The 17393-nt window shown below is 51.6% G+C and overlaps 1 protein-coding gene across 3 annotated transcripts in view; it reads left to right on the top strand.

Annotated features, from left to right (window-relative positions):
* Positions 1 to 17393, top strand: part of PXYLP1 (2-phosphoxylose phosphatase 1) — a 63961-nt gene that overhangs the window by 24082 nt on the left and 22486 nt on the right. Inside the window, exon 2 of one of the 3 annotated variants that reach the window (XM_084901787.1) lies at positions 13273 to 13404. The exons of 1 other annotated variant lie outside the window; for it this stretch is intronic. In XM_084901787.1, coding sequence (XP_084757913.1) covers positions 13326 to 13404 — 79 coding nt within the window. In that variant the 5' untranslated portion in view covers positions 13273 to 13325. Of the gene's footprint in view, positions 1 to 13272; positions 13405 to 17014; positions 17250 to 17393 lie in introns of those variants that run through there. One more of the 3 variants, XM_084901788.1, reaches the window with a different exon arrangement.

Here is a 17393-nt window from a genome sequence, read left to right as displayed (position 1 = left end):
GACCCATTACCTGGTTCATAGGTCGATGTTCAACCACTGAGCCATGTCGGCCAGGCATGGGATTGTTTTAATTTCTCTTCAGATAGTTCATGTTAGAAATGTGTATAAAAATACAATTGATTTTTGTCTTCTAACTTTACTGAATTTGTTTATTTTAATAGGTTTTGTGGGGTTTTTTTTGTTTGTTTGTTTGTTTTGTGTGTGTGTGTGTGTGTGTGTGTGTGTGTGTGGAGTTTTTAAGGTTTTCTGTATATAGCATGTCATCTGCAAGTAGAGACCTTTTTACTTCTTCCATTCTGATTTGGATACCTTTTATTGTATTTCTTCATCTTGCCTAATAGCTCTGGCTAGTACTTTCTGTAATATATATATAAAAGGCTAAGTGTCTGTCCATCCAACTGGTAGCTGTGACATGCACTGACCACCAGGGTAGCAGATGCCCAACACAGGAGCTGCCATGATGCACACTGGCCATTTAAAAATAAATGGCACCACGGACCTGGCACTGACAAACCAACACTCAGCTTCCCCCAAGTGGGACACGGGCCCCGCCACCACCCTGGAGCGACACCTCCCCAAATCCCAGCCAGTGCTGCCAAGACTCCCTGGGACAAATGTGGCCCGTAGTGCAGCCCAGCCTGGAAACGGTCGCTGTGGGCACTGGGTAATGACATCACATAACAACACCCAGCTTCCTTTCCCTAGCCACTAGCATCCTTGGAGTTTCTTCAGCCCAGGAACCTGACTTGCTTTACAGCCAGGTGCAAACATTTTACAGTTTAACCAAATGTCTGTGAAGGGTCTTCCCGTGCCTCCTCTCATTTGATCCTCACAGAAGTCCTGGAGTAGGTAGGTAGGAGCCTTGGTAGAATCCTATTTTCTTTTCATCAGCCAGAAAACAGAGATTTAGAAATTTAGAAACTTGACCCCACTGCAAAGAAGAAAGAAATGGTGGGACTTAAAAATGACATCAGGTTCTCTCACTGCTCAGAATATAGTCAAACACAGCTGCAGTTAAGTATTTTGCCCTTTATTCTCTCTGCATGATCTACAATAATAATCTGCTTTGGTTGATATTTACTGCCGTGTTGCTCACAATTACCTGAAAGAGAAGTTGGGGTGCTTCACTGGGCTGGAAAAAGTTTAGCTACATCAGAAAGCAGGCCTAATTAAGCAAGTTTATTCTCTCTGTTTAAAAGGCTAAGTTGACTCATGCATGCATGATACCTATAAAGCTCTTGCTGGTGCCAACCTCACGCATGTGTTTCAATCTGTTGTTGATTGTGAATTTAGTTGACACTTCTGTTGTAAAGGGAAAATAGCAATATTAAAATATTTCTTCTCATTAATTTCCTTTCAGTGTGCACGAATCCATGCACCGGGACACTAGGGTTGAATAAAAGTGGTGAGAGTGGGCCTCCTTGCCTTGCTCCCCATCTTAGAAGAAAAGCTTTCTTTTTTTTCCGCCACTGTGTATGACAAGAACCACTGATTTTTTTTTTTTTTTGAAAATTTTCTTTAATATTTTTGTTGATTTTTTACAGAGAGGAAGGGAAAGAGATAGAGAGCTAGAAACGTCGATGAGAGAAACATCGACCAGCTGCCTCTTGCACACCCCCTACCGGGGATGTGCCCACAACCAACGTACATGCCCCTGACCAGAATCGAACCTGGGACCTTTCAGTCCGCAGACCAACGCTCTACCACTGAGCCAAACCAGTTTCGGTGGAGAACCACTGATTTTGAGGCTCCTGTTTCATTACAGCTTTAACCTAAGCTAAATCAGAGTTTTGGAGCTTATAACAGTGTTCTTCCCCGTTTTACTGTAAGGGAGCGGTAGCTAGATAGTAATTTGCATTCCTCCCCCTGAGCTAAACGTCTGTGATTCCTCTGTGACATCACTCCTAGCTCTCTTTGTTCTGCCTGTCTTTTCATAAGTGCAACGGCAGGGGAACAGGCTTTAGAAGCTTGTTCTGGTGTCTGAATCAGAGAATCCTTGGGTCTCAGCACATGGAGGGCTCCAAGAGGTCACCCATGGCGGCTCCCCGGAGCGCCCCCAGCCAGCAGCTGCCCACACGACCTCTCTGGGCAGGAGGGTGCCTTCTGTACTGCCCCCGATGCCGCCAGCCTCCCACCGAAGCATCCAGCCGTTCGCTAAGAGATACTGTAAGGGCATGGAGCGCCTGCCCACGGGCACTAGCCTTGATCACTGTCCCTAGACACCCTGGAGCCCTTGCTTTGTCATGATCAGGCCCTGGAACGGGCTGGCAGGGCACACAGGGCTCTGTCACAGCTCTGTCGCTGAGTGTGCTCCCAGCCTGAGGAAGGTCGGGCGCAGTGCCTTGATCTGTGGCGTGCACGAGCGCTCCCGATCAGGCGTCCACCGGAGCAGAACCCCGTTTCTGTGTGGGGCTGTGGACACAGGACGTGCCACTTTCAGAGTGGCTCGGCAGCCCGGCCTCTCAGGCATCCCGGCTCTCATTGCACAGCTGTGGCTCCCAGGCCCTGCTGCGTGAGCGCTCTGTTCCTGCCTTTCAAGACTCGGCTTTCACCGGGGCACCTTCAGCGTACGCCACTTGTACTTGTAGTTTTACGGCCCTGCCTATTTATTTAACCCTTGTGTGTCTTCCTGCACATTCTGATACAGCTGGCTGGCAACATAAGGAGAATCAGCCATGTTCTTAAAGTGGCTTTGTGGTGAGAAAATCCTGCCAACAGCGTGTTCTTCTTTTTTCCTTGTTGACGTACTCAGAGTGGTCCTCGGCCTATTAAAGTAAGAATGTCGGGCTGAACCCGGTTTGGCTCAGTGGATAGAGCGTCAGTCTGCAGACTGAAAGTTCCCAGGTTCGATTCCAGTCAAGGGCATGTACCTTGGTTGCAGGCACATCCCCAGCAGGGGGTGTGCAGGAGGCAGCTGATCGATGGTTCTCTCTCATCAATGTTTCTAACTCTCTATCCCTCTCTCTTCCTCTCTAAATTTTTTATTTAAAAAATAAAATAAGAATGTCGGTTTCCTATGTAGCTATTCCTCAAACTTAAGGAAGAACAAAGCAGCAAAGTTGGATGGAACACAGTTTTTCCCAAAATATCAGGGTGGGGAGGGCGGGGGGGGGGGGGGGGGGACACTGAAGTACATAAACGTGGAAATCCTGGCTTGATGAATTAGTTACTTCAGTCTGGTCTGGTGCTAAGAAATGCTCAGCCACCTTGAACTGAGGGGTGCGGGGGGGACTCAAAGGAGAGAGCGGTAGGAAGGTGTGTTCACACATGAAGGGAAGAAACGTGAATGTTTCAGAGATCTGAAGAAAAAAAAATCTAAGCCTGCAGATGATCTGCCTCCACTCCTTTCTGGAGAGAAACGGCTGGTACATAATTCATACTGCCCATTTAGACACCTGTCAGCCAGGGATCAAAGGCCTTGTTGGCGGGATGTGTACCATCCACAGGCTGATGGAGGCTGCTCTGCTGTTTGTCACCGCGGCGTTCTGCCTGAGCAAACCGGCACGGATGCCTCTTAAACATATAATTATGACTGTATGCGCTTTGGTCTGGAAAGTACTGGGACCGTCACCAGCAGGCTGGGTTTGAGGGTGAGTTTCCAGAATAATTGTGTGTGTGTGTTGTCACGTCTTCTACAGATGCCCCCTCGTTCCCTGGTTCCCAGCAGAGCTCCCATTCCGCCCAGGCCTCCACCCTCTCTCTCCTGTGAGCCTCTGCCAGGTGAATTCCGATGGTCATGGCTGGTCCCCGGGGCCAGCTATTGGTGTGGGCATGAGCCCATGACCCAGGGCTGGCCCTAAGACATGAGGGGAAGTCCGCTGGGGAGTTTCTGGAAGGCCGTCCTGCTTCCAGTAGAAACCTGCAGCTTGCCAAGTGTGGGTGTGTGGCCACCGTCTCATGATCCTTGAAGGTAGCTTCGTAGGGTGAGGACAGTGGTTGGCAAACTCATTAGTCAACAGAGCGGCAAACCACGGCTCCTGAGCCCCACTGGGCTAGGACAAACACAGAAGATGGCAGAGGCCAGGCATGGAAGGAGCCTGGCTTCCCGACGGTGCCTTTGAGCTACTGAATTCCCTGACCCCAGAGCCATTCTCGCTGATACCGTGGCTCCTGGTGTGAGAACAATGACCAGTCCCATCACATTAGCTAGTGTTTCCTGTTCCCTGTAGCCAGGCCATCACCATAGATGCATGAATTAAGATAAAACAAAAAAATAAAACCACAAAAGAACAAAGGTCGCATGACCATGTCTCACTTATATCACATCTAAGAGTGCCGTTCAGCCTGGTCAGGGGCCCAGGTCCCTACCTAGGGCAGTTCATCGTGACCATGGACAGTACGTGCTTCCTCCTCACTACCCAGGAGGGGCCCGGGAGGGGACCAAGAGAGGCCCAGTGCCCAGGCCCGTTCTGGGGAGGGTGTTGGGTTGGCTGCTATAACCTAAGTTGAAATATCAACTTCAGAAGGTGGTGAGATGGGTTGTTCTCTCGCCAAACCATTTGAGACAGTAGGCAGTCAAGGACATGGGTCATCCACGGGGTCACCAATAGGATGTCCCTCATGTGCTGCCAGAAAGCTGGCCCAGTCCCACACCAGGGATTCAGAGTGGGATTCTGACCTTCCTCTTCCAGTCACTATTCCTCAGTCAGGACTTGATCATATAACACAGCTGGTGACAACCGGAACCGTGAGCCGCGGTGTTTTTCCCAGGGGTCTTGTCTCGCTACGCCAAAGAATGAGCTCCGTGGACCAGATTCATGCATAAGCGTGGAAAATTCATTACGAGCAGATTCAGACTTCCAGCAGGGAGGGGGCCCAAATAACAGGTTACCCCCCTTGAAGCCTTGTAGCCTTGGGGTGTAGATTTGCTACAAGCCTGCTCTAGAGCCACCTGTGTCGCCACCTGATTGATTCCCTTCATTGTCCTGGCCCAGCAAGGGACCTGAGCTTCCCTGTTCCTACGCGTCAGTTCACCTTATTGTGGCAGCCCCTCCCTGGTTTCACATTCCTCCTGCTCTGAGTCCGAAAGCATTCTGTGATTCCTGCGCAGCTGGTCTCTGTGGTTAGGCTGCTCAGCCTGCCATGACTGCCCCAGCCTGTGTCCCATCTGCCTTTGTTTGCCACTGGACTCCTGCCCTGTCGAGCTAACTGGCTGCAAGGGAGTCTGGGAAATACGATCTCGAGTGGGTGGCCCTGTATCCAGCTATAGCCTGGCGGCCTCTGCTAGGAAGAAGGAGAGAAGAGACCTTGGTGGACCGTGTGTCCTCCACAGTGAGGAGGAATGACGTGACAGGGGGCCGGGGGCCGCCCTCCGGTGTGCGGCCGGGGTCTGAGCCACGAGAGCCAGGCTCGCCGGGCCACCTGGAACTCGGTGCTGCTTCCGACCTGGCCTGGCCTCCCTTCTGGTCTGTCAAGGGACGTGAACCAAGTGGTGTTTATAGCCTCTCAGAGTCTGACTTTGCCTGCCATGGTCCCTCAGGCATTTTGTTTCCGAATCGGAGGTAAAGACAGGGGCAAGAAAGCTGAGTATTTTGCATGTGGGTGGTGGGCATTAAAGCCATAGGAGAAATCATTGCTAACTTTTTAAAAAATATATATTTTATTGATTTTTTTTTTTTACAGAGAGGAAGGGAGAGAGATCGATGAGAGAGAAACACCAATCGGCTGCCTCCTGCACACCCCCTACTGGGAATGTGCCGCAACCAAGGTACATGCCCTTGACAGGAATCGAACCAGGGACCTTTCAGTACCCAGGCCGACGCTCTGTCCACTGAGCCAAACCGGTTTCGGCAATCATTGCCTATGAGGTGGACTCTATGCTTGTTCCCATTTTAGAGATGAGAAAGCTGTGGCTCAGTAAGGCTTGGAGATGGGCTTCAGGCCTAGCCAGCTGACCCCTGAGCCCGTGTGCTAACTGCGTGGTAAGGGAAGGACTGGGACAAGGAGTGGGATTTGTGGGGTGTGGCCAGATCATACTGAGCCCTGAAAAGCAGGACCAAAGAGCATGGGGCCTGATGCTGCCTTTGCCCTGAGCCAGCTTTGGGACTGCTCCGCAGCAATGTGTCCTCCCCACCCCGAGTGGTCACCCCGGAGCCGGGAGGCGGTTGTTGCCATTCCCCAGAAGACTGGCTGTTCCACAGGAGCAAGGACACGTGTGAGAGGGGAGCCCTGGGAGGGTCCGCTTCGAGTTCAAGGGGAGCCCCATGGCTAATGGGCGTCCTTTAAGGTGCTGCCCCGCTCAGGAGCAGGGAGCCCTCTGGGCCTGCTCCCATCCAGTATTCCCGAAGGAGGCTGGTGCGAGAAGAGACAGGACCCTGGCTACAAAACGAGGCTCAGTCCACAGGGTTGTTCTGTCTCTCAAGCTGGCACTGCTTGGTGGCATGGATCCTGGGACCAGTCCCCCATCCCCACTCAGACCTGGAGGTCAGTGGCTTTGTGTCCTGAGGGGACTCCAAAGGGTGTGTTGGGTCCCCTTAGCAGTGCCACTCCTCGGGGTCAGTGTGCGTGCTGGCCTGGGCAGGGGGAGTGAGACCTTCGCAGCTCCCCTGCCCGTGGGTGCCAGGCCAAAGGCAAACCTCTCCTATGGGGAAGCAGACCCAGACAAGGAGGGGTTCCTCAGTCCAGTCCCCAGGGGCCTCTGGGCAGCCATCTCTCCCCTGACATGGCAGACTCAATGCACATGCAGCTGTTGGTTGGCATCTGAACTCACCCCCTCCCTGCTCTGGCTCCTCTCATTCACAAACAAGGCAAACTCTCCCCCCGCCCCCAACAGCCAGGACATCAGTACAGTCTCAGCGCTGTTTCTTTGGTTCCTTCTGTTTCTCTAAAATGCAATTACACATGCAGTCGCTCCAATCTGCTCTTCAAGAATGAGCTCCGGCTGAGCCTCCCTGATCCTGCTTCCCATGCCCCCTGGTTTCACATGGCCTAACGGTCTCCTTATAGTTACTCGCTGTTCCACTGATCAGAGCTTCCTTTTTTTTTCCTTTTTCTTTTTTCCATCTTTAAAAAAAACCTTTCATTTCAAATGTACACACAAGCAGAGCAGATCATATGCCACACCCTCAATGCTCACCCAGTTTCAAGCGTTGTCAACATTTTGCCAATCTCGTTTCGTTAATTCCTCCTTCACACCCCCCACCCCAATATTTTAAAGCAATTCCTAGCCCCCCTATACTTTTTCCCTAAATACTTTTGTGCACTTCAGCAGAGCCTGTGCTCAGGGTCCTGCTTCCTGTGTCCTCAGCACTTGAGATGCTGCCCTACACTGCCCTTGGGAAGTACACTCTTTTGAACCGGCTGGGTGACCAGATGAACAAATTGCTTTCCGCGGTTAGAGCTGAGCCTGCACAAGAGCTGGGGTTTGAACAGCTGGGCTGTGAGTGAGTGCCTCCTTGGTGCTGTGCCCCTGCCCGGGGTTTTCAGGAGGTTCTGGAATCTGTCCTTCAGCAGGCGTTACCGCTGGTTTATTCTTAGCCAGGCACCTTTGATTCTGTAGTTAAACTCTATTTTGAGAGGTGACCTTGGACAGGGTGGACTATTGAGATATAGAGTTGACCTTTGCTAAGTTCATATTTATTTCACAATTATTGACTTGGGTTTGGGTGTGTGTGTGTGTGTGTGTGTGTGTGTGTGTGTGTGTTTTAATTATATAATGCAGTATTTACTTAAGCCAAAATGATTAGGACCAAAAAAATTTAAAATAAAAGTATATAATGCATCTAAAGCATTTTCTTTAACACCACCTTTCTCCCTTGGTAACGGTATTTTGACGACACAAACGAGAGGAGATAATTGGATACACATTTCTCTTTCCAGCCGTCATGGTCACATTTCAAACCCGGGCGTCTGTACATATCAAAGGGGACCCTGAGCCCCGTCACCAGGCGGGGCACGTGTGGCTCTGACACGGTGACACTGGGGCCAGGGCGGGCTGTGAACGTCTCTGTGGCGGAATGGTAGCTTGTACACACGCCGCTGAGGGGTTCCTTTTCCCTCTTAATTCAGAAATACTATTTGCCATATACAATAGAATGGGAAATGCCTATTAACTAGTACTTCTTTTGTTCAAAATTATATTCGACAAGATTTCCTCTTACTGTTCTAGTCGGTCGTGACGCTGCGTTGCAGTGGCTGTTTCATTGTGTGCCGTTTCATCAGGAATCCAGAGCAACGATTTTACTTCTGGGTTTAAGATACTTTTACCGCGTGGGTTCAGCACATCGGACTCAGGCCGCGCCCAGGCCACATCTGATGCCTGGCCACTGCTGTCTGTTCAGCCTCGGACACAAGAGAGTTGTTTCCACGGAAGTATTTGGAGGAATTGGGTTTGGTCGTGATGCCACAGTGGGTCTAGAGCACCTTCTGCATGCAAGGCCCTGGAGCAGGAGAGGCGCTGGGTCCAGAGAGGCACTGAGGCCGGAGAGGCGCTGGGGCCAGCAGTCCCACGTCTCCGCCGGCTGAGGGGCCAGTGCCTCTTCCCAGGGGCTTCAGCCTCTGGGCTGCGAGTGAGCAGGCCATGGACCCGGAGATGTGGCTGTCACTTCGCATGACTGGACGGGTCTGGTGGAGAGTCCAGAGGAGCTGCAGCCTCCCCAGGTGTGTGTGTGTGTGTGTGTGTGTGTGTGTGTGTGTGTGTGCAGACCCCTGTGGAAGGAATGTGGCCAGAGGGACCCACAGATGGTGTGGCTCCCTGAATGGCAGCATGAGCCTCCTTGCGAGGGATGGAACAAGAGAAAGGAGTCTGTGGAGAGTGGGGCCTGAGCTTGGGCCAGAGACAGAGAGAAAAAAAGTAAAACAAACGTGTATACTACATGTAAAGCATTTCCTTCAGTGCCACCTTTCTGTCTTGGTAATGGCATTTTAACGACACCCATGAGGGATAATTGAATGTACAGTCTTCTTACAAGCAGTTATGGTCACCTTTAAAACCCTAATTCTGTACACCATCTACAGGATTTAGGGCTTTAATTGGTCATCATCTCTTCTTAGGATGGGGCCCCACAGGCGTGGACACGGCTGTGCCGGCAGCAGAAGCCGCGGCCATGTCGGCCCCACAGCTGGTCAGCCCCGGGAAGTCCTGCCAGGAGCCGGCTGCAGACGTGGCTGCCGGCCCTGACCGCTGGGGCTGGGCGGGGAGCAGGGCCGTGGCCCGTGGCCAGGCTTTGGAAGAGGAAGAGCCTGGGACAGAAGCAGCAGAGCCAGGGAACGGGCAGATCTTTGTGTTTTGGGGATGGTACGGAGTCCCGGGGTCCCCCTGATCCCCCCGGAGCTGGGGAGCCCACACAGCACGGCACCTCAGTGCCACAAAGTGACGACAGCTGTTCCTCCCCCCGCCGCTCTGTCACACGCTCAGCCCCCCTCTTTGTTCGAGAGCGGATCCCAGCGCCTGAGCAGCGAAGCCAGTCCGCTGTGAGGAGGGCACCCAGAAACCACGTGGCCGTGCAGGGGATTGTCACCGGGGTGCCAGTCCCCTTTCCACCGGGTCAGGGCTCCTGTCGGTCTCTCTCACAAGGAATTGTTCCCCGAGAAGGCACACCCCAGGGCAGAACCGTGTCCCCGGTTCCCACGTTGGTCATCAGCAAGGATAGGGTGTGCTTGCACACGCACACACACACACACACACATTCACACAGACACACACACACATTCACACAGACACACACACACACATTCACACAGACACACACACACATATTCACACAGACACACACACACACACACATATACACACAGACACACACACGCGCGCACACATACACACATTCACACAGACACACACACACACACACACACACACACACACACACACACACTGGATGGCGTCCTAGTTCCAGCTGCAAACACACACATCTTCCAGTCCATGTGAATTTTGGATTATGTCATCGTTATAGTAATTTTTTTTTTTAATTAAGGACAAAGCATGGCCTTTCTCTCCTAGTTACCTGAGGAAATAGGCTCCAGGAGAAAGCCTGTGCTCATCACTCCCAGGGCTGTGGTCACGCCAGCTGGTCCCTAGCACAAGCAGAGGCAGTGGGGTTGACTCTGACCATCACCCCGCACTTGGCAGCTGCCACGGGAGAGTCAGGAGGGGAGGGGGGCACAGAAACCCAGACAGCATCGAGGGGAAGGGTGGGTGCTCCCAGATCGAGGCCTGTGACGTCAAATGCCAAGCATCAGATACGCAGAGATGTCCGGAGCCTGAGAGCTAAAAGCAGTAAGGTGGTCACGTGATCCCAGCCATCTGGTTAACCCAGCGTGTCCTCAGTATTTTAAGTCTAGAACTAAATATAGCCCCCCCCCCCCCCAAATAGCGCTCCGCATATTGAAGAATGCAGACAAAAGGGAGCTTTGCAAACGATGACTGCAGATGAGGATGTGGGAACTAGAACCTGGCTTAGAAATTCTTGGTGCCCTACTTGGTTTGGCTCAGTGGATAGAGCATCAGCCTGCGGACTGAAGGGTCCCGGTTCGATTCCAGTCAAGGACACATGCCTAGGTTGCAGGCCCGATCCCCAGTAGGGGGCGTGCAGGAGGCAGACAATCAATGAGTCTCTCGCATCATTGATGTTTCTATCTCCCTCCCCCTTCCTCTCTGAAATCAATAAAAGAAGAAGAAATTCCTAGTAAAGGTGCTGGGCATTTCCTCTTTATCGTATCAGTGTCTTTGTTTTATACCAAGCTCCAAGAATGTAGTGGCTTAAAACAGCACCCGTTATATTTGCTTGGGCTGTGCGGGTTGGCCACGTGGTTCTTTGAGCCTGGGCTGACCCTCCTGAATCCGTCTGCCGGTGGCGTGGCTGGGCTGGATGATCCGGGACGGCCTTGCTCACGGTGTGGTGCCTGCTGCTAGCCCCGTGTCTTCACCTGGCGGTCTTCGAGTTCCAAAAGCAGCAAAGGAGGACAAGCCCCAAAGCATGAGGACTCTCCGAGCCTCTGCCTGCTGCTCACCAGCTGTTGTCCCATTGGCCAAGGCCCGTGGTCGGCAAACTGCGGCTCGAGAGCCACGGGCGGCTCTTTGGCCCCTTGAGTGTGGCTCTTCCACAAAATACCACGGCCGGGGCGAGTCCATTTTGAAGAAGTGGCATTAGAAGGAGTCTGAGTTTTAAAAATTTGGCTCTCAAAAGAAACGTCAATCGCTGTTATATTTGGCTCTGTTGACTGATGAGTTTGCCTACCACTGGCCAAGGCCAATACCTATGCTAAGCTTGGGGTCGGTGTGGGAGGAGGCCATACAAGGCCATTGATCCAGAAAGGCACGAGCAAATTGGGAGTCAGCGCAGCAATGCATGCACCGTGCTGTCAGCCTGAGATTGCACTCAGCACGTACCAATTGTTTCCACCCGATGCCCACGTGAAGCCGGCTCTGAACCGTCTTGCGGTTCCTCCCCGTATGCAAAGGCCATGAGTGTCTGGTAAAACCAAAGGGCGCAGACTCACTAGTTCCAATAGCCGCAGCTGCCAGTAAGTGTGATGGCAAAAATCCCCCGAGTGACTGGAGGCAGGAAGTGGTGGAGAGGCCAGACCCGGCCCAGCACCAGAAGGCAGGCCCCAACCTCCCACGACCAAGAGGCTTGTCTGCTCTCCGAGGGGCTGAAGCAAGTGACCCCCCCCCCCCCAGGGCACGGAGGGGAGTGTCCCCAGGAGAAGTGCCGACGTCATGGGACACGAGGCACTGACCCTTCGTGGGGGGCAGTCACCCAAGGGACAGAAGCAGTGTCCCTTTGAAGGGGTAACATTGGGGTCTGTTGGTTAACAGAAATGCCGGTTGCCAGATGTCCAGACCCCGTTGTGAGGTACGTGTGTATTTACGTCAGTCTCTGAGCAGATGTCCTCTGACATAACCCTGGAAGGAGAGCTTCTCAAACTCCTTTGCAGGGCCCATGTGGGGGTGGGGATCAGGGGACTCCAGGGCTCTGGCCCCTGCTTCATGCCCAGCAGCTAGGCTTTAACAACAAAACAAAACAAAACAACAGCTTTACTGAGCTAGAATCCACATAGCGTACAAGTCACCTGGAGTGCAATTTAGTGGTTTTTCGTATATTCACTAAGCAGTACAACACTCACCGCATCGGCAGGCGAGCTTTTATCCGGCCGTGTCTGTCTGGGCTCTGAAGGGAGGTTGTGTTTGAAGGTGGAAAAGATTCTGCTGACAAAACCCGGTTGGAAATGACTGTTCTAATTTTATTCTGGTTGAAGAACCGTTTCTAAAGAGCGTGATGTTCACGTTCTACTTCAAATGCAAATGAGACCAGGAAATGAACGTGGAATCTGAGAGCGATGGGGAAAAGCCTATAGGGAACATTCCCTTTTCCTTTCCTTCCCAGCAGGGTCATTTAAGGCCATTTGCAACATTTTTTTAGAGCCTTATGCACAGTTCCGAGGCGGGTGGGGCTGCAGGGAGACCTGTGGAGGCAGCTGAAATAGCTCAGTGGTCAAGTGAGGGGAAGGTCTCCAATTAACAGAAAGGGCTGCTTATAGGAACAAGTCCCCAGGTACCCTTGCGCGTGCCCCCCCCCCCCCCCCCCCCCCCGGCCCTAAAGACATTACTGTGGCATACATCGCAGTCATTGGCATTCAGGTTAATCTTAAAAATAAAGAAGGCCAGAGTCATCTTAGCAAAATGTTCATTAAAAAAAACAGAGGCAGCCTTAGCTGGTTTGGTTCAGTGGATAGAGCATTGGCCTGCGAACTGAAGGGTCCTGGGTTCAATTCCTGTCAAGGGCATATGCCTGGATTGCAGGCTTAATCCCCTGTAGGGGGTGTGCAAGAGGCAACCGATCAATGATTCTCTCTCATCATTGATGTATCTATCTATCTCTCCCTCTCCCTTCCTCTCTGAAATCAATAAAAATATATTTTAAAAAAGAACATGAGAGAGAGAGAGAGAGAGAGAGTAGTTGGGGGTCAGAATGGGGTGAGCGTGAGCTGGTCCCAGACACACTTCCCTGTCTGGCACACCGCACTAATAAGTGCTCGATAAACTTCCTTTACTGATTTCTTTGGAAAGGTCGCGCTGTAAAGTATCTCATTCCCCGTCCATATCAGATGAACGAACCATTCACGAACCGGTTTCCTCCTATTAATCTGGCCCGTTCTTGGCGGCCTCATTCGGGGGCAGAGGCGGAACCCGGAGCTCCCCATTGTTCTCCCGCTAGGACTCCCCGCCCGCCTGCCTGCCCGAGGCCGCGGCTCATCGGATGGTTTTCACCAGTCACCAAACTTGGTTTCCCTGCTCGGAACACAGGCTTATTGCCTCTGCTTTATTCACAGGGCATGTTCCCGGTTTGAGGTGACGCCATGAGGAGGAGACAGAACAAATAAGAATGCTTTTCCGCAATCGCTTCTTGCTGCTGCTGGCGCTCGCTGCGCTGCTGGCCCTCCTGAGCCTCAGTCTGCAGTTCTGTGAGTATCCGGGAGGGGGACGGGGGGCTCACTCTGAAACAGGGGGTCCTCCAGGCCAGCAAGGAGGCCCAAAGCCCCTGTCCTGGATCCAAGTGGGCAGTGGGGTTTGAAAACAAACGTGTCTTTTTATTATTGGATGGCTGGGAGCAGGAGTCCTCAACCCCTGAACGGTTATGGCATCTTCCCTGGCCCAGGGACAAGCACGCTCACTAGGCCTTGTGACCCAGGTCTGGCTTCTGCACAGATTCCTAAACTGCCTGGCTATTCCCGGATTCTTAGATTCCCGGAGACACTGAGTGGCCCAGCCTGTTTTCCCGTCATGCCAAGCCTCTCAGGGCTGAGGCAGTTGACCTTCTGGCTGGTCCTCTGCGGGTTGTGTCTGTTTTATGTGCAGTGGGCAGTGGGTCGGAGTTGTTGGGGAGGGTGGGGGCACTAGGTATGAAACTCAGCCCCCTGGGCGGCAGGGGAATTGCGTGTGGAGGGCGAGGCAAGAGCTCGGTGGCTGAAGCCAGGCCCCAGACCTCCCTGGGAGCCGGTGCTCAGGCTGGGCCCAGATCCGGCCCTGCAGCCCTTGGCTGTAACCTCTCTGTGGCGGCCCATGGTCTCGGAGGCCCTCCGCCATCCTGCAGCCTCTCTCCCCGTGGACTTGATGACACAGCCTTGCCCAGTTGCCTGGCATTCTTCCATATCCAGCTGTTCTGTGCCCGGATCCCGCCGGCCCCTCTGCCTGGAGTGCTCTCCTCCTCACCTCCCTACCTCCCTCCCCCTTGCCCCCTCCACTCAGCCCTTTTCGCCTCCAGGAATCTTCCATGGCCCCCAGCTGAGTCTGGTGCTTCTTTGGATGTACATTGTCCTGACTCTGTTTCCTTTTTGTTTTTGTTTTTTGCTAGAGTTTTTATTTTATTTTATTTATTGTTTAAAGTTTTACATATGTCTCCTTTTCCCCCATTGATCCCCTCCCCATTCCTTCCCAGCCTGGGCAAGCCCTCACCACCCCAGTGTCTGTGTCCATTGGTTATGCTAATATGCATTCATATAAGTCCTTTGGTTGCTCTCTAACCACCACCACCCCCCCTACCATTTTTCTCTAGATCGATCTATTCTTGTTCATCAAATTATGTTGATAATTATATCCCACACTAGAGGCCCAATGCACAAAGATTCGTGCAAGAATGGGCCTTCCTTCCTCTGGCTGCCGGCACCACCTTTGCTCCGGCTGGAGCCACCTTTCTGCCTTCCCACGCTGCCCAGAGGCCCAGGGAAGCTGGGTCAGTGCAGGACACCTGAGTCCGCAAGTGTCCCACCCTGGCCGCTTGGAGCCTGTGTATGCAAATTAACCTGTTATCTTTGTTGGGTTAATTTTCATATTCACTCCTGATTGGCTGGTGGGCATTGTGAAGGTATGGTCAATTTGCATATTTCTCTTTTGTTAGTGTAGAGGTGAGTGAGATCATGTGATATTTATCTTTCTCTGACTGGCTTATTTCACTTAGCATAAAGCTCTCCAGTTCCATCCATGCTGTTGCAAATGGTCAAAGTTCCTTCTTTTTAATAGTGGCATAGTATTCCATCATGTAGATGTGCCACAGTTTTTTTAATCCACTCATCTGATGATGGGCACTTAGACTATTTCCAAATCCCAGCTATTGTAAATTGTACTGCTATGAACATAGGGGTGTATATATCCTTTCTGATTGGTGTTTCTGCTTTCTTGGGATATAGTCCTAGAAGTGGGATTACTGGGTCAGATGAGAGTTCCATTTTTAACTTTTTGAGGAAACTCTATACTGTTCTCCACAATGGCTGCACCATTCTGCATTCCCACCATTCTGCATTCCCACCAGTGCAGAAGGGTTCCTTTTCTCTGCATCCTCTCTAGCCTTTGCCGTTTGTTGATTTGTTGATGATAGCCATTCTGACAGGTGTGAGATGGTACCTCATTGTTGTTTTGATTTGCATCTCTTGGATGATTAGTGACTTTGAGCATGTTTTCATATGTCTCTTGGCCTTCTGTATGTCCTCTTTTGAAAAGTCTCTATTTAGATCCTTTGACCATTTTTTGATTGGGTCGTTTATCTTCCTTTTGCTAAGTTGTATGAGTTCTCTGTACATTTTGGAGATTAATCTTATCTGAAATATTATTGGCAAATATGTTCTCCCATGCAGTAGGCTTTCTTGTTTTGTTGATGGTTTCTTTTGCTGTGCAGAAGCTTTTTATTTTGATGTAGTCCCATTTGTTTATTTTCTCCTTAGTCTCCATTGCCCTAGGAGCTGTGTCTGTCAAGATATTGCTATGACATGTGTCTGCTATTTTGCTGCCTATGGAGTCTTGTAGGATTTTTATGGTTTCCCATCTTACATCCAAGTCCTTTAGCCATTTTTGAGTTTGTTTTTGTGTATGGTGTAAATTGGTGGCCTAGTTTCATTTTTTGCAGGTATCTGTCCACATTTCCCAGCACCGTTTATTAAAGAGACTGTTTTGACTCCATTGTAGGCTCTTGCCTCCTTTGTCAAATATTAATTGAGCTCAATGGCTAACTCTGTTTCCTTCTTGCACTAACCATGCACTGTCATCATTTTCAGTTCTTGTATCTTTTCCTCCTTCGCGATTGCCTGCTCTGAGAGAGGGGTCCGCACCATGTTTCCCTCGGTGCCCGAGGACCGCACTGCCCCCCACACAGGAGGTGTGTCATGATGTTTGTGAGGAGGATGAGTGAATCTCCGCCCGCTCTGAGAAGCAGGTTCCCCCTGCTGCCTTTTCCCCATCTGCCTCATGCTGGGAATGGTGTTCTGGCTGCCGCCCGCCTTCCCTCCGTTTACCTCCTCGCCCTCGTGGGCGGGAGACAAGTGGCTGGCACCCATCACCGCCTCCATGGATGGCTCTGTGAGGAGGTGGCGTTTCTGCCACAGTCTGAGTGATGAGAGACGAGCAGGTGGCCTGGCGAGAGGGATGTTTCACGTGCGCCGAGGAATGTGGGAAAGACTTGGCATTTGCCGAAACCGGATTGGCCCAGTGGATAGAGCATTGGCCTGGGGACTGAAAGGTCCCAGGTTCGATTCCAGTCAAGGGCATGTATCTTGGTTGCGGGCACATCCCCAGGAGGGAGTGTGCAAGGAGGCAGCTGATCGATGTTTCTGTCTCATCAGTGTTTCTAACTCTCTGTCCCTCTCTCTTCCTCTCTGTAAAAAATCAATAAAATATATTAAAAAAAAAAAAAAGACTTGGCATTTGGAAAAAGCCGTCTGAGGAAAGGAGGCTTTGAGCAAGTTTCCCTGCTCCACCTCCAGTGTGCGGCAGATTCCACGCACCCATCTGGTGCCTCTGACAGCCTATTTCTAAATCCTAGAAAGAATTTAAAGTACTCATCCATCCAGAATCGGAAAAGCCTTCAAGATGAGGCTCCCCTAGGAAGCTTAAAGATACTCCAGATGGTTAACGAGCCATAACGTAGGAGTCCTTTCCAAAAAGCGTGCTGGGACTCCCGGTTGTCTGATTGTGTAGGGCTTTTCATTAAAAATTTTCCATCCCTCGGCTGCAGAGGGGGAGGTTCCTCTCCCAGACGCCGCCGGGACCTGGGACGTGAATGGGGGTGACTTGTGTTCGCCGCGTAGCTTTCGCATGAGGTGGTTCCCACGTCACTGAATTGGCCTGTGTGTTCTGCTTATATAACTCCTGTGAAAGTCCCTTCTGTTTTAGGAGAGCCAGTTTGCAGCCGTACTTTCTGGAAGGAAAAGTTTTTCAGGGCAAACGAGCCTGCGTGGGCCCGAGCGCTCTCCTTCTTGGATGCCTTGGGGCGCGGATCGCCGTTGAGATATGGATGCTCTTGCTGCCCTCCTGCTTCTAGGTAACATGGGACTTCGGCCTTTACCCGGGTCTGTGGCGATGCAGTGCAACTGCTTTATTTACTGAATTGCTTGGTTTGGGTGCGCATTTTTGTGGTGGTAGAAACTTCACTGATTTACGATACAAAGCTATATGCTTCTGTGCC

This window comes from Pipistrellus hanaki (genome assembly GCF_964339955.1).
Source record: "Pipistrellus hanaki genome assembly, chromosome: 13".
Lineage (NCBI taxonomy): Eukaryota > Metazoa > Chordata > Mammalia > Chiroptera > Vespertilionidae > Pipistrellus > Pipistrellus hanaki.
This window is presented reverse-complemented; position numbering and strand designations above follow the sequence as displayed.